The following is a 24,709-nucleotide window of genomic DNA, read 5'->3' on the forward strand; positions in this document are numbered from 1 at the left end:
GCATTTGCATAGAGGTAACAGGCGTGGGTTTGTTTCAGTGAACGAAACCGGAGAGACCGTAATACTTGATTCCCATTTACAAGCTTTGAATGCCAAATGTCCCCCATGATTGGTTTGGAGGATGACTTGTTCCAGCCTACCAGCTGCAGTAAATGTTGAGCGAAATAGCTTCTTTTCCTCTGTTTTTCATCACCACTACTTCCTTGGTGTCATTTCCATGCGTCCCCCGGCCTCATCTTTACAATGCAGCTTGCAAACACTTATGAGTCAAGCATAAAAACACGCACACATACACAAGCACGTGGAAAAAAAGGGGTTATCTGATTGATGTTAGGCGTGTGCTTTAATCTAGAGGAGTGCTACTTCACCACTGCTTCCCCACTCTGAAGTGTTTGGGCTGTAGAAGACTGCTGCTCTCCCTCTATGAAAACAGAGAGGGAGGCAGAATGTAGATCAATATCCCAGGAACACACCAGAGACATTCTATTTTATTAAACATTTTCCCATTAAGGCAGTGGCGCGAGTGTTGTAGATCATCCCAACAAAGTCGTAAATCACAGACAGACAGCAGTATTGGAAACAATGGGCAGAATCAGAGGAGATTACCAAGAAACAGAAGATATTTGGTGCTTGTGCTACTGGGAGCCTCATGTGTCTTGTTCTTATATTACCACACATTTCAGCCGAGGACACGCTTTAGTGATAGTGTAGCATCAAAATCATATCAGGAAATCTAGACCTCCAATATAATTCTTTTCATGGCTCAGATATTTATTTATTTTTGTAACAGCTTGCTTTCAAAACTTGTTGTGAACCAACAAATCTCTCTCCGCCTCTCCGTCTCAAACCCTGAGTTGCACATTGATTACTGCTCAGATTTGTTTTGTGTTTGATCAGTAGCTTTGTCATTAATTAATAAACTTCCACACATCATTAGCAGTTACAAAAGGAGAGCAGAGAACTTCTGGTTGGCTTTTAATCCAGTTATCCAGTTTGATATTCGAACTAGCATCCTTCTCTGTTTTCAAATTGGGCCACTGTACTGTTATTTTTCATATTTAACTATTAAAAAATGAAACACAATTTTCTTTTTCTTCTGGCGCTCATATTCACAAGAGCTCAGAACAAGATACAGTAGCAGGTAGGGGTTCAGTGCATAGCCCAGGGCCAGCTCAACACAACAGATGGCTGTTACTGGGATCGAATCTGTTACTGTTTGGTTCCAGGGTGTTCTCCTCAAGCAGCGAACCACCCTGCCACCCAGTTTAGATTGTACTTTGTTGGCGGTCATTTTCCAAAGCAGATGGGAGGTGGCTGTAATTTCATGGGCTTGTGTGTTAGAGAGCAAGCTGGTAGATCTGCCTGTACAATTTGTTCTGATAGTTTCTTGCTCATTTCCCTTGTAGGTACTAGTTATTAATAACATCATAACAAATTTATTTAGAGAGCGCTCTGGACAGGATTGTCATAAAATACTGTAAAGAGAACAAATAATTTAAAGACAGATAAGAGAGAAGATACAAGAATAAGGGAGACAGTCTTTTATTCTAATCATGCTGTCAAGAAAAAAAAACTCATATCCCCTTTTTCTTCTTTTTCTCAAATCTCCTTTCTTCTGTGTAATATTCATTTTGACAAAGCAGCAATTTAAATTATTGCACTGTCTCCTCATTGTAAGTCTGGATGAGAGTGTCTACTTGAATTCCTGAAATGTAAAATGTGAGCATCTCCATTACTTTTCAAATTATGTTGATTTTATTTTTGTACCATTTTATTTGTGCATCCTCCAAGGATCTGGGAATAACAGGACAGAGATTGAATGCTCCTGTATTATCATAGCATCTTTGTTATTCATATCCATCTTTTCACAGCAGTCTAATCCACATGCATATTCAATGTGCCGCGGACAATCAGAGGTTCTGAGCAGACAACGTGCTCAGGTCTGCAGGGAGGTGTTGCCTGCTTCCTGTGCGCTGTTTGCTGACAGCAGCTTGATGAAAATGGGGATGGTACGAAATTATATCACAGAGCATAAAGCATAAATATTGCTGAAATTTTGTTCCATTGATGTGAGCCGGTCATATTGCCTTGTGTATTTAATCACTGTAGATGCCAAATTCCTGTAAAAACTTTGCCAATGGAGATAGAAACAGTATAAAACTGTCAAACTTCGTCTGTTTATTGAAGGAATAAAAACAACTGTTAAGATCTTGCAGATACAAGGAAGGTTCAGTTCAGCATATTAACCCTTTTTTAGAATGATGGCAAATAGGTGAACTGATTCTTACGTTTAATAACATTTACATAATTATGCTGCCATCCATTTCCCTAACATTTTGCAATCTGCCGTACATCTTGATTCAAAGAGTCTTTCATCATTATTTTTCACCCTTCATCTGACTTCAGCCTTATTTAATATGTGTCACTTTCAATTAGAACAGTTTCAGTCATCTTCCTGAAAGGGACACTTTAATTAATTAGATATGCGTTAAATCACACAACAAATCTTGTTTAATTAATACAGTGTAAATGAACAACTTAGAAGTTCACAATAGAAACGTTTTTTTTTAAATATATTGTTAAAGATAGAGACTAATAAAAACATTCTCAAAATAAGAGTTCAATTTTCAAAATAGAATTAGAGAATTTTCAGTTGGTAATTTAGTTATTTAAACTATAATGTATCCTCTAGTACAATTTCATCGTTAGCATTATCACATATTAAGTGTGATAATATGAGCTAGTAGGTATATTAGGTACCTTACTGGGACTTTTACTTTTGCAGCACCTCATCACCCAAACTCTTGGGCGTAACCACGCATTCTTTGGATGGTCTTGTCTCCTGCCAGTACTGAGAAAATATGAATCTTCCCTACAATATACAGTAGAAAATATGTTAAATATTTTGTTTTCTTAACGGATCTGCCCCCTTTTTTTCCTCTTCATTTTCAATTTGCTTTCTTTTTGTTAATGAAAACCTTTGTGACCGCCCCCACCACCAACTGTACAGTTGGTTGCGCCCATAGTTAGGTAGCACTCACAATGCGGTTGTCTAATTTAGCATTTCGTTTTGAGCTGTGATGACTTCGGTTAGTCGGTGGAGGTAAAGAAATGGATGAAATAAAGCGGAGAAAGCAGGACCGGTCGCCGGACATACGAGTATTTCTTCCGGCGAGTAGATATCTACACACATAAATAAGTAAGCATTAGCTTAGGATACAAAGCGATGGCTAGAGTTTCAGGTAACTATTACTACTGTCAGTGGTGGAAAGTAAGTTTAATTTAACATTTAATTAAGTACTGCACTGCAGTTAAGTACAAGTACCTCTAGAAGGACTTTACTTGAGTATTTCCATCTTATGTTACGTTATACTTCCACTCCTCTACATTTCATATGGTCTTTCTACAGCTCCACCAAACCGTGATTTTTTTTTGTTTCCTCTAAACTCATGATTTTATTTCAGAAAATCTTTCAAACATGCAATATCTCACCAAAAATCAAAGTTTAAAGAAAAAATCCCAAAACTAAAAACAGATTTGTGAATCAGCACTTCGTTTTTTTCTTATTTCCTCTCCCATTTATTATCATACAACCCCTGAGATTTATCTGGTCCCTGTTTATAAAACTGTATATAAAGGAGTTCAACAGTAACATGCTGCTGATGCTTCAGAATTCCTAGTCTAAAAATCTTTAACTACATTTTGCTGCTAGTTTGCTACTAATGGAGTATTTTTATATTGCTGTATTGGTACTTTAACTTAAAGAAAGGATCTGAAAACTTCTTTACACCACTGACTACTGTACAGTGTTTGGGAAGAAAATGCTCACTTGTTTTATGTTTCATGACAAACTGGTGCTGTCCACCCTGCTGTCTTTTAATCTGATTAAGATTGGAGTATTGCATCCATGTAACCACAGTCATTGATTCATTGGTGAAAAGACACAATTAATTTAACACTACGTGTTATGTTTATTTCAGGGAACTAATTGGACTTACCTCAAAGTCCAAAGCAGAGCAGAAAACAAAGCAGAGGGTCAGCTGCTGTGTTGGAGAAATCACAGACTATTCCTGTAAATGTGAAATCAGTCAGTGTAGTCACCAAAACTATGAATCTAAATTTGAATGTTTTCATTTATAAATAACACAGAATTGTGGGGAAAAAACTCATTTGGACCCTCTCAATTATGGACATGCTGTTGACCTCAGCCATGTTGCCACTGTTTTCTGGGTTTTTCCCAGCTTTTTTGGCTTTTTTCTGACTCAAACCTTATAGCACGTGAGACCCCAGTGTGTGGACTTGATCTCCTGTGAGTCTGCTCTTTCTGCTTGTCACTGGGGCAACACAGCAGTACTGTGAACAAGCAGAGCCTTGCGAGGGGAATCCGTCATGTCTGCTTGCAGGTCACATTAATGACTCAGCTCTCTGCCTTCACAATCAGCTGCTTTCAGTTCAACACTAATCTCAACATCAGCAATGTTACACACACTGTCAGTGTGAAGCAGTTACAGCTGCCACATGTTTTCAGCAACACTTTCACATTTGTGCACACAAGCATGCAGTTTGCTCTCATGCTGTGGTAAGTGTTTAGTGCCTTCACATTGATAGTATGAATGTTTATATGATTGGATATATGAATAAGTGGCTGTCCACAGTATCAGTGAGACTACAGTATATAACACTGCTAACACTGGCAGGGTTTACTGGCACTTGATAATGCACCCAATAGCTCAGCTTACTTGTTCTCCATTCTCTCCTGCAGACCTCTAATACCCCTTGTACATGTAATTACTTCATGCACCTTGGATTGATTGGACAGCTGTCCAGTAACAAAAAGCTAAGTGTAATGCATCCTAGCGTTCGAGATGAAGATGCTGAAAATGAGTAGCTTAAATGCATCTGTCTCTTCCAGATGCATATATAAGCTTTACACCTCCCAACTACATCAGCAAGTGGTTTGCTGAAGTAAAATCTGCGAGCTCTGTATAATGGCTTAAGTGACAGAGGAAATACGCTTAAATAGGCTGTTGGTTTTTTTTTTGTTTGTTTCATTCGAGTGACAGGAAAATTTCAACACATACAGTACTATGTGTTCAGAAAGTGCACCGAGTTGTTGTAGTGTTTACCTGATTCCTAATCACTCTGACCATTGAATGACCTGCTGGTGTTTTTGGCTGTTGCAGGTGCATTATCACGACCCTCTTGACTGGAGTGACAGTGATTTGCATATGGTCTGGGAAAAGCAAAGATGGGTTACAATCAGATTTGTGATCTGGCTAGCGGAAACACTCATATATGGTTTTTTTTTTTCCGGAAACAAGGCACTTGAAATGACAATGGTTAATTGGGTGCCTGGAAACTGTTTCCTGGAAACTGTGATAAAACAGGTGCATTTTTTTGACAAAACGACAATGCAAGCGAAAGTGAATCAGAATAACAGTAAAGTTGTGTGAAAGCAGAGCAGCAGGAGGAGGAAACAGTTGAATCTGCTTTGGATTAAAGTAAACAAGCCCAATCACAGCCCTTAGGTTTGGCTGTCCCAAACCATTCGGTCCCAAACTCCACTTCTTGTGCTTCAACGCACCTTACAAATCAAAATAGCTGGTATTCTTGATGTAATCAGAATTTTTAAAACATCCAGAAATGATAAATGGATGATAAATGATAAAGATAATATTTACTTTAGTGGTTTACAAAGGGACAATTTTGCCTCTCATTTACACTCACACACCAATTGTGACGTAGCTGCCAAGGTGCAAGGTGCTGGTTTGCACATCAGGAGCAACTTCAGGTTCAGTGTCTTGCCCAAGGACCCTTGGACATGTGGACAGGAGGAGCCAGGGATCGAACCTAGCTATTATTGTCTGCTCTACCACCTGCACCGCCGCCACCCCCCTCTAAAACAGCTCTACTCATGTTCTCTTACCGCTAACTGCTCCCACCTGCCAGCCTTCATAAAAAATTGGCAACCCAGTAGCCAGTAATAAAGTCATGCACAGTAGGGTTCCAGTAGTTTTGGTTACATTTGGCAGACCTGCATCCTCCTCTCCACCAGAAGCAGTTGATGCACCCCAGAGTGCAGTGCTCAAACAAACAAAATGTCTCAGGTGCTGTCTCATCATTGTACACCAGATGCACAAGAGCCAAAAGATATGCTACAGGAGCACAAGTTTAGCCAAAACCAATTGCAATTACTTCTTTTTTTCCCTGCTGTTGTCATAAAACACAAACTGTTATCTGTCAGAGTGCAATGAAATCTGAGTGCAATTCAATTATTAGCCTTAGGCTGCAGGACTGGCATGCATGTGAAAGGGCATGTGTGGATGTGTCTCTATATATAAACCTACATATACACTATATATACATATTGGTATAAATGCAGCTTTGCTTCATGGCACCTTTAAAGTGAGCAGCTAATCAGCTGTCACCCTGCTGTTTAAAAAAAAAAAAAAAAAAAAGAAAAACCTCTGTGTGTCTTGCTGATTGTTGTGTTCATGGCATTGATTTGAAATTTGACATTTAGGATGAAGTTCCCTTCAGCATTTAATCATATTTTACTTTAACAAAACAAAGCAATAAAGCCTTTGCCATGTCCTTTGCTACATCTCCTCATTTCCCCGGCTTAATTGAAACCGGTGTGCCCTATGTGTGTTGCCTATTTCATTTCCAAACCATAACAAACAAATCATTTACAAATGCTCTTTTTCCTAAAGCTAATTTAAAGCCAGCTTCACTTCTTTTATCCCATCACATAGAAAGAGTTTGCCCTGGGAGTCTGATAGTATTAGTAGAAGTAAAGTCATCTGCAGTATTTATTTGGTCTGTCCCCCTCAGACTTCCCCTCACATAGATTAAGCTTCAGAAGCCGCCTCGTGGCAATTAAATCTATCACAGGGCAGCAGAGAGTGCTCTGTCAGAACTGTTCCAATAATTGCAATTTAAATGAATATGGATTCAAAAACTTTGACAACACACAGCCAGTTATTTTGCAGTTTGGGAGTGAAAAAAAAAAAGCAGAGTTTTCTCCCGTCATGTCCCCTGGTTTGTTTTCCTTTTTTCTTGGATGAACAGGAACCTCTCATTTACTATTCTCTTTCTTTCTGTTCACAGACACATAGAGAACTGGACAGGATTGCAGACTCTGAGAGACGTCGATATGGAGCTCTACACTGGACTGCAGAGACTGTGAGTATTGATGCTGTTATCTGTTGGGGAGCAAGGGGAGACCGGTCACCAGACAGTTCACTGTTTTTCAGTCCTACTGTGTTTCAGATCTGGAAAAGAGCAGTGGAACCTGTACCACTGTTAATCCCTGTTTTCCATCAGATTGCCTGCCTGCCTACTGCAGAGGGCCCAGTGGTTTTCTCCTAGAGATGAGAGCAGTAGCTCAGAACACAAGTGGCTGCAGCTGCAGCATCACCAGCAACGTATCGGGATTTAATGTCCGATACCTCTGTCAATGTGACTCAATCCAGGCTAATTCTCAGAGGAGACGACAGGGTGTTAGTCAGGTTGTGTAGAGAGAAGAGAGCGAGTGAAGGGTGTGCTTCTTATCCTAACACAAGCTGATGTTTAAACAAGCTTTTAATTCTTGAAAGTCGCACGCCGGTGGAACATCCCCTTCGCTTTGCTTAGCCACTGATCAAATAATGCTAAAAAGCAGCATGGAAAATTGAATTAGGGGCCCCTGCTGTAGCGGTGTGATTTTTTTTTTTTTTTTTTATATTCTCCTCTCTTTGCTTCTTACACCAATGTTACGCTCCTTTCCTGCTTTGGTACCCTGCACTATGAGGCCACATCCTTTACATTCCTCTCGCCCCTGCCACTCCTCCCTCAGCAGCTGACTCCGACCTCCTCCTCTTCGCTTTTTCTCTCTCTTTGCAGAGAACTGTATTCTCCTTTGCCCTCCAAAGCCAGAGCTGGCCTCTCCCCTGATCCCCTTGATCCCTCATCAGGGAAGCCAAGTACAATGTCTCCACCACTAAATTAGCATTTTTCTCATTACCACCGCCTCTCTCCTCCTGCCTTGTCTGGGGACGCCAGCTCCTCCCCACCTAAAGTTGGGCCTTTCCAGGAAAGGCTGTGTTACCTTGCATGATGCTGTCTTGTGGGGCTGTTAGCAGTATGGAGGGATGAGTGAGAAAAAGTTGCTCCAGGTTATGTCGACCTTATATAACCTAGTTTTACAGTTTACCTCATTTTCCTCTGGATTCAAATAAAATGGGAAAAAAAGATACAATATCTCATCTGAAAAAATAAAATGACTTAATAAATATGTTACATAAATGTACGTTTCCAGAACAACTAATCTGACAGCATCCCTGACCTGTTTATTGTTAAATTCTACAAGGACCTCAATAGATTATCCTCACCTTTCTACAAGTGTAAAATTATTGCTGTTGCTCATATTTTTGAGTTTCCTTATTATTAATTAAATATCATAAAACATACTAGAGCCTTATGTGGCTTTAGCTGTCCATAGCAACATAACTGAAACTAATATGTTGTAGCAAATGCAGTAGTTTATGCAATTTACTGAATTCAGTTACATCAAAAAGTAAGGCTGGTGATATTGTTGACTTTTCCTCTTGTCAACAATTCCCATGAAGAGACCAAAACCATTGGTGCATACATTTTTAAAAGTAAGCCACATATTTATACTTTAATTTTTAAAAAGAGGTAAATAATTTCCTTAAACAGCTGGGAGCTGTCGTTCTTGGCAAACATTACTCAAACAAGACTAAATAGCACATTCACTGGGGACTGTTTTCAGCTGCGGATTAATACACATTTAGTGCACTGGTGAGCTTTTATAGAAGCAGGACGCTGTATGTGGGATTAAATCGAAATAAACTATGGTATGTGTGTTCATGGTAATGCAGGAACGTGTCACCCACTGATGTCTTTTTAATGCTGGACAGCAGTAGCAGCAGTAGCTTTGGCTACTCAGGAAATACTTGTTAGTAGGATCAGTTCATTGCCAGTTTTGGTCTTTTAATGGGATTTGTTGACATTGAGAATATAACCAGACATATGCCTGTTATTTTGGAGCATCATTGTGCCAATATATGTGCTAAAATTGTACCTTCATTTTATATAACTGCCAGTTGGTATCTACCACAGTTTTGGCATGTTTAAGTAGATTTTAAATGTTTTTTTTTTTATGTGGCTATGAAAAGCACCCTTCAAGTAAAAAACATTTTGCTGAAATGCTGGGGCCTTTCAATTTGTTCCTTGTAAAGAAAAGCAAATTACACAAAGACCTGTGAAAGGAAAAAAAAAAGTCCTGTGTTGTTCTTACTCAATTAGCCAAATGTTTTGGTTTGACCTCCAAATTTGTTTAAGACCTCACATTAAATGTAGCAAAAAATACAAATGCCTGCTGTTTACAGGGATGATTGTGTTCAATGTAATTGCTGTTACTGTTGTCATTACTGCTGGGAGGATCATAACCAAAGCTCAACAGTCATCCTTGTATGCTGTGCTAATTTCCTGGGAGTGAAATAATCGTAAAATTATTGTTATTAATTTTTCTGGGAAAGCCATTGGAAGGTTCCCAAGGACCACCCCCCAAAAATGACTCCTCTCAAGGACCCTCAGAGGTCCCAGAACCCCAGTTTGGGAACTTTTAGGTGATGAAACACCACATCACAGTCAGACACCACAGAAGCGTGATCAGACTTCTGGAAGGTAATTGGCACCAACAGCTGGGTATAATCAGCACACTGCGTTATGAGGCGCTCACTGATGATGTCAATGACTTCTTTGGAGAGAGACATCTGTGATTACAAGATTAGAAGTCATTACCATTGTAGCCCAGAACAGTGGGTCCCAAACTGGGGTGCTGGGAATTCCAGGACTCCTTGAGAGGATTCCATGGGGTCCCCAGAAAAAAGAGGATTAGTTTAATTTCATAGTTATTTCACTCCATACAAGTTAACACAATGTGAAAGGGTTAGAATGCATGCTCCAATCAGAGGTTTCACTTGCTTTGCAGTAAAGACATGCAAGTTCACGATTCCTTCATCACATGGAGGTTCAAAGTGAACTTCCATTTCTGTGTCAGCTCTGCAGAGTGGACAGATAATTGCGATTTGTTACAGTGGATTGCTGTAGAGAAGACAAAAAGATCTTGAAATGGACAGGTACTGCATTATTGTTTCCTTACAGTGAGAGCACCATTTTGTATATTTGCAGTCTAGCTCAAATGGCAAAACGTTTTCAAACAGGAAAAGACAAAAAATAAAAACACAAAAGGAGCAGAGAGGCACAGGCACAATGAAATGCACCAAAGAAAAAGGAAGTGACAGAGAAAAAAATTCAACATGGCCTTGATGCAGTTACATGATCATTTCACTGTGATATTCTGTACATGGATTTGTATGTGCCCACGCTAGAAAGAAAAGAAATGTCTTTGTATTGGTGATTTCTTCACTGTTTCATCTGTATTTTATCATTCTTCATTTCAGAACTATCATGAATTGCAACCTGAGGGTGATCCAGGCTCGAGCGTTCGCTCAGAACCCACACCTACGCTACATGTGAGTAAATATTCTGTCTTTGACAACCATGTTTCCTGTGCCTTCAAAAGATGTATTATGATCTGTAATGCCTGACAGCTTGTAGTATGTGGCTAAAGATAAGTTAGTGTTGAGCAGAAGATGATGCAGTTGATAGAGACTGACTTCGGGAAGATTGTGGCGGTGCCATTACTGTCGCAACAGCTGCACATCTTAAATGAGACATCCATTATTTGCCTTGGATAATTGGATTCCTATCTGCCCCGGTTCTTTGTGCTTAGGTAAAGCAACATACAGGAGACGCAGTTCCATTTAGTCTGCACTCGCCAAATGGACAATTTGTCCAGGAGGCTGAGCATCAGAGAGCTGGGCGCAGAGCAAAGTAATTTCTTTAACAAAGGCTGATGTGTCACCGTATGACAGCCTGTTATTCCCCAATTTTCCAGACGTAAACATGATGAGGAACTCAGTCACAGTCTCTTACCTGAACACGCTGCCATTTGCAATTTCCAGTTGTCGAATGAGAGGCGGTTTGTCTCTCTTTTCTCCTGTGGATGACTGCGGTGTGTGGGGGGGGGGGGGGGGGGGGGGGGGGGGGGGGAGAGAGTAAATATTGGTTCATAATGTGAATGTTACACTAACATGCAGTATTTGTTATCTGAGAACTTCAGAATCTCACCTCTTATCGAGACAGAAAAGATTGCTCAGATTGTCAATTTTATGTTGTTACAAGCTGACTTTTGACATCTGAGTATTTGTGTGTGTCCCTGAGTGCACATATTCTGGTGTGCACGCATGCAGACGTCATTTAAGAAAAAAAAAAAAAGAAAAAGTTGATATCCGGTTAGGTGATTGGTAGAGGTAATCAAGCTCATCAACATTTAATGAAAGTTATTTAAATCCTGTCTTCACTTTAATTTTCTCTCCAGAAAATGGATTTGCTATCACAAGACTGAAAACAAATAAATGATTGTAACCCTCTCACCTCATCCTCCCTCCCTCTTACTAAACATAATTGCTGTGCAGTAGTGTGGGACTTTGAAAGACACAATACGTGTAGAAGATATAAGAAAAGATCAGATGAGTGGGTTAGGATGCCCTTTTTTCTTTTGTCTTCACCTGTGGCTTTAATTAGAGGGTGAAATTCAAACCCCCGGGTGGTGATTATTATAATGAAAAAAAATTTCAGCTAAAACGAAAATTAAATCTTGCTATGAAAATGTTAATTGATGCTTTCTCTCGCTTTAAAGATTCCATACTATATAAATATACTGTCACTTTCATTAGATTCAGGCTACAAAAGCTACATCAAGTGAGTTTCAGTGGATGCAGCCAGTGAGAGCCCCACCCCAGACATTCCACGACGGGCCTCTGTTGTGGTCACGTTAATGCAGGTGGACGGTTGCTAGGGGACCTGAGGATGATGATGTCAAAGAAGATTAATTATTATGCCTAAGCTTAGCCCCAGAAGGCCGACCTCATTGATGTCTGTGTCAGACAGGTCTGCTCAGTGCTCGGCCCATCAGACGCTCTTTTGTGAGGAGAATTGAGGCTACTGTCGTCATCACATATTCAGACCCACACAGGCCAAATCACACAATAAATATATCACCGATCCCAAGTGCCATAAACCTGATGACGGCAATTAACACCAATCCCAGTTATGCCTTTTTATTTTTCAATTATATTCTTCTACTCTGTTTTAAGTGCAATATCAGGCATGGGTTTTGTTTGTATCACAGTGTTGTGTTACATACCTTGACTCCACAGACCGCTGGCTGAACGCCTCCTTCTGTTTAAAGATTGTCCAGTCACAGGTTAGCCGCCGTATCTGTGCACAACAGGCCTGTCAGGCTTCAGATTTCTCAGCATGTTGAAATAGTGTGCTTGGGGCTGTAGTAAAAGTCATACTCTGTACATAGAGTTTGGATGCTGATTAACTTTTAATTTCTGTCCTTTCCAAATACAGGAGCAAAAGTGCAGGAGGGAACTGATTACACAGTGTGTTTATCTCCTCTAATGTAAGCTGCGACAGGTAGCATGTCTGGCTTACTAGCTTACTACCTACAGTCGAAACTGAGCCTTACTTCCACGGCCAGCAGCATTTCATACTACATTGTTTTTGTGAGGTTCAATTATGTAAAAAAAAAAAAAAAAAAAACTTGGTCATGACTAGCACTTCCACTTGCCCACTGTGTGGGAGCTTGTCCTGAACACTGTCAGACCAGAGGCTACCATTAGCAGCTGTGTTCTGCTCTACTGGATTTGGGGACGTTTACTCCAGCGACCCCAGCCAAATGTACTGTCTGAGACAGTGTTACTTATGCCAGAAACATCAGTTAGTGCTCATACTATAAGGCTTTTTTGTTGTAACAGTAAAACTGAAACAGAAAATATGTGAAATAAAGCATAAAACTAAGATCATGTTTTTCCCAGTAAGCTAAGCAGCTCACAGGGGCTAGGTTAAAAATACTTATCATACATAAAAATGCAAGGACTAACTAGCTAACTAATACAACAACAATACTGTCCAGACATCAAGCAAAGCATCTGTCTAGTTTATTATAAATGACCTGGGCCATATTGATATCTTTTTGTAGCCATGTTGATTTTCCCAGCAGCTCCCACCAAAGTATCGGTGCTGTCATTATGAGAGTACATTATGGAGTATACCCTGAGAGAGTGCTTTACTCTGATACATACAGGAGATGCAGAGATTTAATCCATGCAGAAGCCAATAAGTTCAATAACCCTGTAGCAGATCCTGCTGATCCTTGAGCAAGACACAGAGCTTCTAATTTTCTGCTAAGACCACACAGATGAAAGTTTCAGCTGATTTACATAAAGGTAAACATAGATTTTGCAAGGCAATTCACAGCTCCAGACTCTGATTAAGTCTGCAGCATCAAATCTGTGTAACATACACTCATGACACACACATATGGACAGCACTATGAAAGAATATTCTTGCAAACAGCAAATCAACAAACTGTCATAGTATTGACATTTTAAACAATTAGCTGAGGCGGAGTGATTTTCAATTACTGTTACAGTGAAGTGAACCGAACCACACTACCCAGCTTACAGCACAGCAGCCTTGGTCAGAGTCAGAGGTCACTGCACGCAGACAGTAAGCTAAACATGATGCCAGTATGACGATAGATGGTAGCAATGAGCAGGAACTCTGGGTTTGTGAGGAAAATAACTGTTCATCTGTATATTATCTACTCTTACCACAGCCTTGTGGTTTCCATCTACATGCTAAAATCATAAAATCCTCTTGTCCCCGATCGTCTCTGCTGTTCCACTCTCACCTCATACATGGAAAAGAGGCTGTTTTGGAGAGCCTTGCATTGAATTGCTTTTTGGCGTCATGAATGATCTCACTGCCTCATCTTCACCACTGTACAATGCTGTTATGTAGTTCATGTTATTGCAGTTGTTCAAACATTAGAAAACTGTCTTTTTGCTTAGATTCTATAGGGTCAGGGAAATTTGTATGCTAACTTAACCTTTAAATGTAAATTAGTTTGCAACTAAGATATCTTATTAAAATTTATGTGGAAACTTTTTCTAGTCGAGCAATTTAAGAATACCTCTGTGGGATATCTGCCTCAGAAAAGACCACTCATCAAGTAAACATATTACCGTGTTTGTCTCAGTGGCACCAGAGGCTCAGCTGCAAATCCCATCTCACCAGTTGCTGCAGCTGGAGAAACTGATGAAACAGTCTTGAACCTCTTAAGTACCATAAGGGGACATTAAAGGAACAATCAGTAATAATTTGCACTGTCGTGGCAGAAAATGACCACGCTCAGTGTCAGTAAGTCCACAGTTACATCAATGGCTACTGTGATATAAAAACTGGTAGACAGTCTTGTCCTGTCTGTACTCCATGTTGTATTTCATGCTTGTCCAACCTCAGCTCTTTGTACAACCCTGAATGTGTGCCACCAATTTTTGCTCAGTTTTATTTGCACGTGTGTGGAAGGACATTGGATGTTTTGTAATGCAATATGTGCTTTAGTTTATAGTGTTGCTAGAACAAATAAAGAAATGTATGTATGTGGACAGAAGATAACATCTGCAATGCAAGGAATGATTTTATTAAGACTTCAACATTACAGGCATTGTAAGCTGTGCAGCTGATCTAACTGCCAGTAATAGTTTGTACTGGATACACTGGTTGTGGCCTTATAATATCACTACTCCTGTGGTTTGGGCCAGATGAAGGCTTTAGACAGGCATAAGTGACTCATTTTAGTGTAACTGAGTGGATGTAAAATCTCACTGATGTGGCTGTTTAGCATTTTTGATGAAAAGTATCAGTTGTGTTTCCCCTCTGTCTTCACCTGATTTTAGTGCAGTTCTATTCAAAAAGCTTTACTGACACGATAGAAAAAACAAAACATGCTGCTAATGCGATTGTATAACCATTGAGGCGATAAAAGGTGATGAAATAGGCATTAAGAGATGGCTTTTAGTCACTTAAATAAATACTACTGTTATTACTGTTATATTGTACTCTGTTAAATGATTAGAAAAACTGATAACAATCAGCTAGCGTAACACAAATGAGCAAACTACCTTGTTCTTGTGCTGTTTGTTCCAAACATAGTAAAAAGGTAAAACAACCAGACTCAGTATTATGTTAAATGAATCAGTAACCACTGCCTTTAAAAGTCTCCCTCAGTAGCTGCTCTAGTCAAGTGTTTCTGCTGATCTTTGGTAGCCTGAGCTCAGTTGTCGTTGTTGTGTCAGAAATTGTTTTTGTTTTTTTTTAACACAGCATCTGATTGGCAGTAGTTTTACTCTTACCTGCTAAATGTGATGATGGACATATAAAGGACAAGAGCCCTCATGAAATGTCTTAGACAATAGTAATTATGTGAAAGCTTTAATCTCCTTCAGAAGGTTCTTTTCTGAGATTGCGTGCACACACAAACACACTCACATGCTCACACACACACAAGCACCTGGTATTACTGGTTTAAGGTTTTGCGTTGCACCTCTTACATCCTGCATTGCCACCATACCAACAATCATCTAAAGGACAACATATTATGTATTGCTGCTATGGAGATTTATTTTACAGCAATGAATTGTGTTATCTCGGCATGGCAATGGGATTGTAGAGGGTTAGCTTCATTATTATTGAATCATTATAGTTTATTTCCCATTGTAGGTCTCTCCCACACACACAGTTACACAGTTGACCTTGCATTGCTTGGTCAGGCAGGCAGAGGAGGAAGGCTTTTGAAAATTGGTCACACCAAGCAGGATCGTGCTAGGCTGTGGGTGAGCACATGCATCTGCAAATATTTTTTCCTGTGATAGCCATGTGTGTACTTGACTTTTGACCATTTATGCAACCTGTTGCATTTTACTGGGACTTTTGGCCTGTGTGTGGCTTGGACCTTAACGGCATGCTGTATGGTCCTACATGTAAGATGTAAGACAAAGAACAAATCTTCATTCTTGAAGTAGTGCTGGGAGGTTCGAGTGTCATTTTCCCTTATATGTGCTGGCCTCGAAATGTATTGAGTATGAAGAAAGAATGAATTGATGAATTATGGAATCAATAAGTGGTTTACAGTGATCATTATGTTGATGCTACATGTATACCTTTACAGTAAATATATAAAATACTACCAGTTCATATGTATCATGACATTGGCAGAAATAACCTGGACATAATTATCAAAATGCTAATCAGGTCTTAACACTAACTAGCACTAAAAGTTATGTAACTTAACCAAACTCCAGAAGTCCCTCCAAAGTCCGCAGGCAGCAGGAGTCAGGAGCAATATCCACAGGCTAACAAGCACTAAGTCTACTGTCTGACTGTGGTACATGAGAAAATGTGGCGAATCCCAAAGCTCCCAAGTGGTCTCTTTGGTATTCTTCTGCATTATTTCCTGGAGGCAGCACACACCAGTGTAAAGTCGATTTGTACTGATCTTGCAAAAAAATACTAGTACCAAAAGTATTTGGTCATTCATTTAGGGACAGCATTATCTGGAAGCCTTTTCTCTGGCAAAAGTGAAACATGAAATACTTGTCTTTAAGTCATGCACTCACACCCTCTCCTGTCAAGCTCTCAGAGCGGTCAAAATGATTTTCTCCTGCAATCAGCATTTTTGCAGTCTGTCCTTTTGAGCTCCTCATCATGGCATTCTGTGACAGAGGTCAACCTTGGCTGATTGACAGATGATTTGGTCTCGGATCTGTTTCTGCATTAGAGATCTACCGCTCTCAGATCTGTGGCTAAATATGCATAGCATAAAGAGTGGAAGAAAGGGGGAAATTATTAGCTTGTCTCTGTCCAAAGGTTAGAAAAGTCTGTCTACCAGCACCTCAGAAAAAAACAAAACAAAAACCAGAACACCCCATAAAACCACAGCTTCTTGTGTTTGCATTCCTCAAGTTTTTCTCTCATGCTTTCTTTCTTTCTTTACAAATAAACAAGATATAAATTTTTAATTAGTGGGCCGCTAGGTTTATTTTTCTTCCTTTAGGCAGAGCTAGGCGAGCTGTTTTACCCTGTTTCCAATCTTTGTGCTAAGCTAACTATCTGATTGCCCTAGCTCCATATTTAGTGTAACAACAGGGCAGCGATTTCAATCACTAATCTTGGAAAGAAACTATAAAGTATATTTAACCAAAATACTGAGCTGTTCCGTAACATCTGTGGCTCACATTTGACATGAGGCAGGTTGACTTGTTTTAAGGGTTAATACGAGGTACAACAGTTGACTGTTAGCTAGGTGGAAACCTGTTAGTGTCATTTCAGCAATCAGTTCCTGTTCCACTGCTGCCTTTGATCCCTCCATGTGAAATCCCAGAGTTCACCTCACACACATTTATCCTGCACACAAAGCTTCAGATGGAAAGGAAGTCTATCAACAAAGGCACTACCACAAGGTCTTGAGCTTTCAAATAATTTCTGCCACCACTGGGTCCAGTTTTCTGTTTGATGCTACTGGTCGGCCAGGCGTTGTGCGCCATGCTTGTCCCCGCATGTGTCAAATTAAAGGTCAGTGTCTGGATGGTGAGGCAACTCTTCTCTTCATTCCAGTGCAGCCGAGGGAGAGGCCCAATAAATCTGGAGGGAACATTGTCACCGGGGAGTCGGAAAGGTCACTCCCCACAGGGAGAGGGAAGCGAAGAGAGTCTCTCTCATTAAATCTTCCCGGCTACGTGTTTTTTTTTTTTTTTTTTTTTTTTTAAATTCCTAAATGTCACTTTCATACTCGGGTCAGCTGGCCAGCTAGCCTGAGACCACCTTTAATTAGAAGTCTGATTATTCTCTGTTTACCTTGTCGGGGCTTTTAAAACTCTGCTTTCTCTTCTGCATTCCTTTAAGATAGACTGGCTTTTTTTTTTTCTTCTGTCTCTTTGAAAGAGTTACTCCTTCAGTTTTTCAGGTAGCCTCTTCACTTCAGGCAGTGGCTGACTGAGAGATGAAGCAGTTACCCACATGACACCTGCAGTCTCTGTAATGTTCCACCTGGCGCTTCCACAGGCATATAAAAATAGAGCAGTGATCTCCGAGGTGTAAATGAATGCTAAACCCTGATATACTGTCTGTATCAAGCACCTAACATTCACACTCAAGGCAGTTAGCTGTCGCTCTTACCCAGAGAAAGCAGGTAGGCTCCAGTGTTATGCTGGAGGTCATCTCATCCAAACACAGTGCTGTCTTGAGTCATCGGCTTCTGACGGGACTAAACTCGTGACCTTTATTCCTATGATATAAGATATGCAGCTACGATGTTAGCCTGACTAAGTTGAGTCAAGTGTTTCCTTTTACCTTGTCTCAAAGAAAAGAAAAAATGGTTAAATCCTGTCAAATCAGTGAGTAGTCTGATCATACCATAACCCTTCATTGTTGTATGATACAGAATGATGGCGGCGAAAGCCCAGTTGTTAGCAAAGTGGATTGTCTGGAGAGTTGCCATTTTGAAACAGAGACAAGCTGGTGAAATTTGTGAGGAAGTAATGAGACAGATTTTCTCTTAACCTACGCAATTGCTTCATTAGAGATGCTCAGTTGTACTGAGGAGCTCTTAGGGTGAGTGTATGCAACAGTATGAATATGAGACAAGGTGCTGTTAATGCTGAGCTTATTGTTTCTAAGAAAAAATACATTTTTTCACTGTTTAAAAAAAGAAGGAAAAAAAGAAAATGACAGCTTTTCAGGCTTTATTAACAAGTAAGGTACCCACTATTACTGGATCTGTTTCAAACTGTCACCATGTATGTTGGAGTGTTTACTTTCATTTACAATGTGCGACTGTAGATTTGAACAAAGCCTTGTTATGTCCGTTTATGATAAAATACCTTTTGGGGTACACATGTAGAGCTTTACAGGAGGCCAAGCCTAAGTCTAGTTTTGGGAGTTTAAAGCGTGGATCTTTTTTGATAGACATTTCACACATTAACGTCTCTTTGAAGAAGGTAATTTCATATTCTGAAATCAGAATCTGTGTGATTCATCAGTGTAAACAAAGTAAATGTTAGGGAACAGAAAAAGCTGAAGTATGTCACTAAAATATATCTACTATGATTACAACTGCACTGTTAAATCCACTACTATTCTCCCAAGAAGAGAATATTTCCATTTGTTTGTTTGGATTTGTGAAATAAGAGCAATACAGAGTACATTAGAATAACAGTTTGACTGTTTGTAGAGCTGTAACAACGAATCAAGTATTGTGGGCTACATTAAGTGACATTAAGTGTTTTGCTTCTCTGGGAGTCAGTGCATGACTTTTGATCTTTAAGAAATGCACAGCGACTGTTTATTTCTCCCCATCCTGTCCCTTCTCAATTTAGTATTGCTCCAGAGGAGGACCTCCTCCTAGAATCCATCCTTGAATCGACAGTATTTCAGCTAGGATCACACTCTCACGGTTCCTTCCCACTGTGCTCTGTGTGGGCGCGTTCCCGCTTTCCAAGTGTGTTAAATTGGAAGTTGGCGTTGCTCTGTGGGTAAAGGTTGCATGGACCTGATTCCCTCCCACAGACCGGCCTGCTGCTCTGCTCTGCCAGGGCTGAAGCCCTCTGACTGTGGGAGATAGCTGATGAGGAGGTGAAGGGTACTTCAGGATCTCCCTCTAACTTTAGATTTTGTAGTAGAGCACCCCCGCCATTTTTCAAAACATCACCACCCACAATGCACCACATGAAATCACCCATGGTCTGTGGGAAACAGACCATGGGTTGCATTGTTGCCGTGCCAGCTGCTGTAGGTGAACCAAACTGGTGTTTGATAATGCACACTGCCTGGCTCTCCAGTTGGCATTCTGGCAGGGGGATAATGTCCAATATAGAAAAAGGGACTTTTTTTGTGACAGAAAAAAAACTACAAGTGCAGCTCACCAACAGAGAGTAACACGTTAGGCGCGCCGGTTGAACAGGGCATATAGCAAAGCTTATTTCCCAGACGTGGAGGTTTGGGAGAGCAAACAAGCAGTTCAAATTGAATCAGCACATTCATAAATTCATAGTGAGTTCAAATTTGCATTCCGTCCTCATGCTCGGGTGCTTGGATGCGCGTGCGGCTAATCTCACTGTAAACACAAACAGTGAGGCTTGCCACCCTCTGATAGTGGTGTCATGGAGCATGGTATCTGCTGGCTTGTGGGGACTGCAGGGAGAAACGCTCCGCTGCTCACCGGCTGACTATCAGCCACGGCTTGACTGCTGGGACACTCGCTGGTTGTGAATGGAGTGCATCAGTCCATGCTCTTGGTCTACACTGCTTGTATTTATCTATAGAATGAGCTCTGTGGTCAGGCAGAGACTGGACAGAGCTTAGATAGGCTGATGCTGAAGGAGTACAGTTCAGAATACAACATATAGTCAAGCAGGCCTGACTCTGGTGCTCTGTCAAACAGGAAGGCTTGTCAGACATGCCAAAGGGCCCTGTTGACTCACTAAAAGACATGCCCACTCTAATCCATAAAGCTCAGATTCTGCTCTGTGTCTACATAGCCATCAGGGTCAGCATGATGAATTTCTCCTGTCTTCCCTGCTGTCTTTGCTGTCCGAATCCATTTTGGAATAAATCATGGCCTTAGAGGATAAGCATAATAATATTCTATATTTTGCTAGTTGTCCAAAAACTACTGAAAAGGCATCAGTGAGCCACACTGCCCCACTGGGTGACATGTCCCTTTATTTGGACATGTTCTGTTTGAATCCAGTCCATATTCAGTGTCCTGCTGCCTAAAATACTTACTAAAAATTACTTAGCCTTTTTTCTAAAACATACTTATAGTTTGACTAGATGTTAGTCTTCTCACTAGAAACTGCAGCATGCTAAACTGATAACTTGTCATTTAGATGAAGGAATTTTGTCCTCAAATATACACCGTACAGTAAATTCAACACTCTCATAGCTCACTCAAGTTGATCATACACTTTGGGCCCAGTATGAAGTTAATGAGTGACTGTTAAATTCAGTAAAAACTCTATTAAGCTGAAGATACCAGGATATTTTTCTCAGTAGCTGGTTAACAAAACCAGTGATACAATGTTTTCCTGGTGACGTGAGGCAAATTGTGTTAAAAAGAGAACAGCCACGAGTTGCCGTTTTGCTCTGTTTCAGCTGGATGTCTGCTAGATGGAGGTGAGCTGACAGTGTGTGTGTTGCTCGGTGTTTCTTTAGGGTCTTAATTACTTTTCTTGCTTCACTCAGTCAACGTCCCGACAAATTGATGTGGGAGTGATGCATGACTATGTAATATCCTGCCATATTTTGCATGAACGTTGTATAATAATACATTACTCATAAAGCACTGTCCTCTGATTTGACAGATGGTTATTTGACACTAAGTCAGACTTTGATACAAGATCTCAGGACTGAGGTAGAGAGAGAGAAATAAAAGATATGTGGGAAAATGAAAAGCAGAGACGAAGAAACTGGCTCAAACCAAGCCTGAAAACGGAGTGTAAAAAAGAGATAAATTGGCTGAGAAAAGGACGGACAGAGAGAGAGAGTCAGAAATAGAAACTGGGAGACATAGGCTACAGTAGATAATGACAGGGGGAGAGGGAGGAAGAGACAGAGAAATTAGGCATGAAAGCACTGCAACGGGAGAGGGAGGCCTTCACCTCGAGGCCCTTTCAGAAAGACAGAGAGTAGCCAGGCTGTGCGGGCGATCTTTACATCCATAATCACAGCACTCTAAGAGATCCTAATGCCTTATGACGGCTGTGTTGGTCCTGAGACGGTGGTGGGTGGTTGTGGGTCTTGGTGAACCACGGGAATAATGGCTTCAGTTAATCTGCAGTACAGGACATTCAGTCTCAAGGGACTCCATGTCAACTGGCGTGACTGGATCGATAGCGTCTGTAACACCGAGCTTTCTCCTGCTGCCTCAAGTTCAAACCCCCCCACCGACATTTCGCTGCATCCTCACCTTGCCGCCTTCACTTTCCTGACATCGCTTTTGATCTCTTGAGTGTTGAACAACCAAACTGGGAAAAAAAAATGATCGAGGCAAGACAACATTTTCTTTACCTGAGCTGACAGAGCAGCTAAAAATAGTTGCTTTCATCTTGGTGAAGGATTGGTTTTAGGCGGTGTGCAGGAGCTTGTCTGCGGTGTTTCGTCCTCTTGGCCAAGATGCTGGAGTGCTTTCAAGTTGCGGTGCAGGGGTCGAACATGCAGTGTCATCATGCTCCACTCTCACAGTGTTAGCTAGCTGTGTGTCTGTCAGTGCTTGAGAGCACTGCAGCAGCAGCAGCAGCAGCAGCGCTTCTCTGAGGCAGCCAAATCCCGTAGGCCAGATGAGGTTCTGTGATTCCTGAGGCAGCACTTTGCCCCAGCCCCCGTCCTCTCCACTCACTTCCACCCTCTTCCATCCTCCCCCATCACTCGCCACTCACTCTGCAACCTGTGCACTGACAGACAGTTGTCTGGCTGAGGCCTGACATTCGGTGTACACTGCACTGAGCCCTCTGACACTGGCGCTGTCAATCAAACAGCACTGGCAAGGAACCCTCAAATGTGTTTGGACAAGAGGATGAGGATTTCAGCTGAGCAGATTGCTATTTACTGTGTCACGGGGGGGAAAGGATCGGGCCTTTTCTCCCCAGCCCTGTGGCTCTGCCGCCTGGCCTCTGGATGGAGCCTCCGGCCTCTCATACACTAATGCTGTATGGTGCTGTGAGAGTGTGGCAGTGAGATGATTTCCCTCTGACAGAGACAGATAGAGGAGACTGACTTTGATAATGTGAAAAAGGAAATAGGGTTTTTTCCCTCTATGTATCCAGGGAGGCTGATAAGATGGCTGTTTTGAGCACTGGAGTTAGAGCCTGTTTCCATCTCCACAATTCTCTGCTTAAGAAGATTCACAGAATCATAGCGTCCACACATTGTGGAAAAAAAATCTTTGTTCTCAAATACAATCATGAATAACAATCGCAATCTAGTAATACATTTTTAACCACAATCATCTTATTTGTACTAAGTCTGAACAATTATGTGTTTAAAGTCAAAATGACCATTTGAGTGTAATTTTCAAAATGCTAGAGTGGTAATTGTGATTGGAACCTACATAATCAACAGTATCTGAAAAAGCTGATGCACTTGACAACAACTGTTGTGACAAATTTACTTAGCTGTAGTTAATTAACATTCAGCTTTGTGGGTTGGAGAGAAAACAGAAAAGAAACTCTTGGCTGTTTACCGGTCAATATGATCTCTGCCGTCCAATACCTGATCTGTTTACATTTGGCCAAAAGGGGTTTTGTCAAAGGAGACACATCAGGCAGTATCATTGTGACTTTTTAACAAGGAAAGACAAGTCTTTTTCTACAGAAAGGAGTTCAGGGATTCTAGGTGGTGTTAGCAGGTACCAGGTGTAAATAACAGGTTTACTGAGGAAACAATCTCCCATTCAATTTTTAAATCATGAAAAAAATCATAAATCATGCATTTTTAGATCATGTCATCATCTATTGCTTATCTGCTATAACGGCTCTGAATTAAAACCTCAAGGAGTCAGAGCTGCGATGTAGATCATCCTTTCAGTCTGTGAAGGCAGCCTTAACGTTAGCGCAAGCGGCTACAGAGCTGTCAGCCGCATCTTTGACGGCTGTCATGTATCAGAACGCTGTACGACGTGAATGACCAACAGTTTCTTATCATCATAAATGGAAACTGTGTAGGTGCTGTCAGTGATTATAACGCCACTTTAGAAAGTCATGATTATATTGAAACAGTACTAACTGACGTCAAGTATACCATCAATGTAATATCTCCACGTATGTGTGTCAACTAGTCTATTATTTTACAGAAGACAGGGCAAGTCTACATAGAAGTCCACATTTTTCTGACTGGTTTAAAAACGTCCACATCTAATTTGTACTATGGAGCGCAGCAGTGTAGTGTATAATTTCAAAGGGTGCTTTTGCAGTTTGTTTAACATTGATGAAAAGCATGTGTGTATGTTATTATAATGATAAAAATCAAAATGCGATCAAATGAAGTGTGCCCTCAAAGTCAGCGGAGCGTGTATGGATTATTGAGACTCCACATTAAATGGCCTTACAGTCTAAATAGCTATTGATCTTCAAAATAGCTGTTACATTTCATAGAAAAAAAACTGTATTTGAGCCTCATATCCCAGCCACAGAGATGAGACAGTTCGAGTGAGTGATAATTTTCAGAGGTGCTAACTCCCTGCCTCTCTCCAAATGTCTGAAAGACTCTGAAGTGATGTTAGCAATCACAGCTTAAGACTCACTGAACCCTTTGATAATCAGTAGAGCCTTCTCTCATAAATGTCACCATTAGTGTACCGTGCTGCACAAACTCTCACGCACACATTCACATTCTGCCGTCATTATCACTGTCCACATCAGCGCGTTTTAATTTCACTTCCTTAACTTGAGATATCTTTTTATAATTGTTTTTTTCACAATCCACAATTTACTTGTAACAAACGATACACCGTGATTTAGAGGTGATTCAATACAGTTCTGTTCCTCTGCGGGTAGTGTTTGATAGTCTTGCTTTTTTAATAGATAAATTTCAACTAACATAAATCAGATATTTTCTCAAAGTTTATTTCAAATGGAATCAGAAATGCCTCAGAAAATGGCACACTCCTCTACACAAACAGCAGTACAAAGGGTCAGTGAATCAGCAGGGAACCTTTTAGTTTGTGCCCATG

At 40.7% G+C, this 24,709-nt stretch overlaps 1 protein-coding gene across 2 annotated transcripts in view; it reads left to right on the plus strand.

The window, feature by feature from the left end:
- Positions 1-24,709, plus strand: part of ntrk3b (neurotrophic tyrosine kinase, receptor, type 3b) — a 163,584-nt gene that overhangs the window by 23,196 nt on the left and 115,679 nt on the right. For both annotated transcript variants that reach the window (XM_041035594.1, XM_041035603.1), the window contains exons 2-3: positions 7,111-7,185; positions 10,470-10,541. In XM_041035594.1, the coding sequence (XP_040891528.1) occupies positions 7,111-7,185; positions 10,470-10,541 (147 nt within the window). The remainder of the gene's footprint in view (positions 1-7,110; positions 7,186-10,469; positions 10,542-24,709) is intronic.

Source organism: Toxotes jaculatrix, chromosome 1 (assembly GCF_017976425.1).
Source record: "Toxotes jaculatrix isolate fToxJac2 chromosome 1, fToxJac2.pri, whole genome shotgun sequence".
In the NCBI taxonomy this organism is placed as follows: domain Eukaryota; kingdom Metazoa; phylum Chordata; class Actinopteri; family Toxotidae; genus Toxotes; species Toxotes jaculatrix.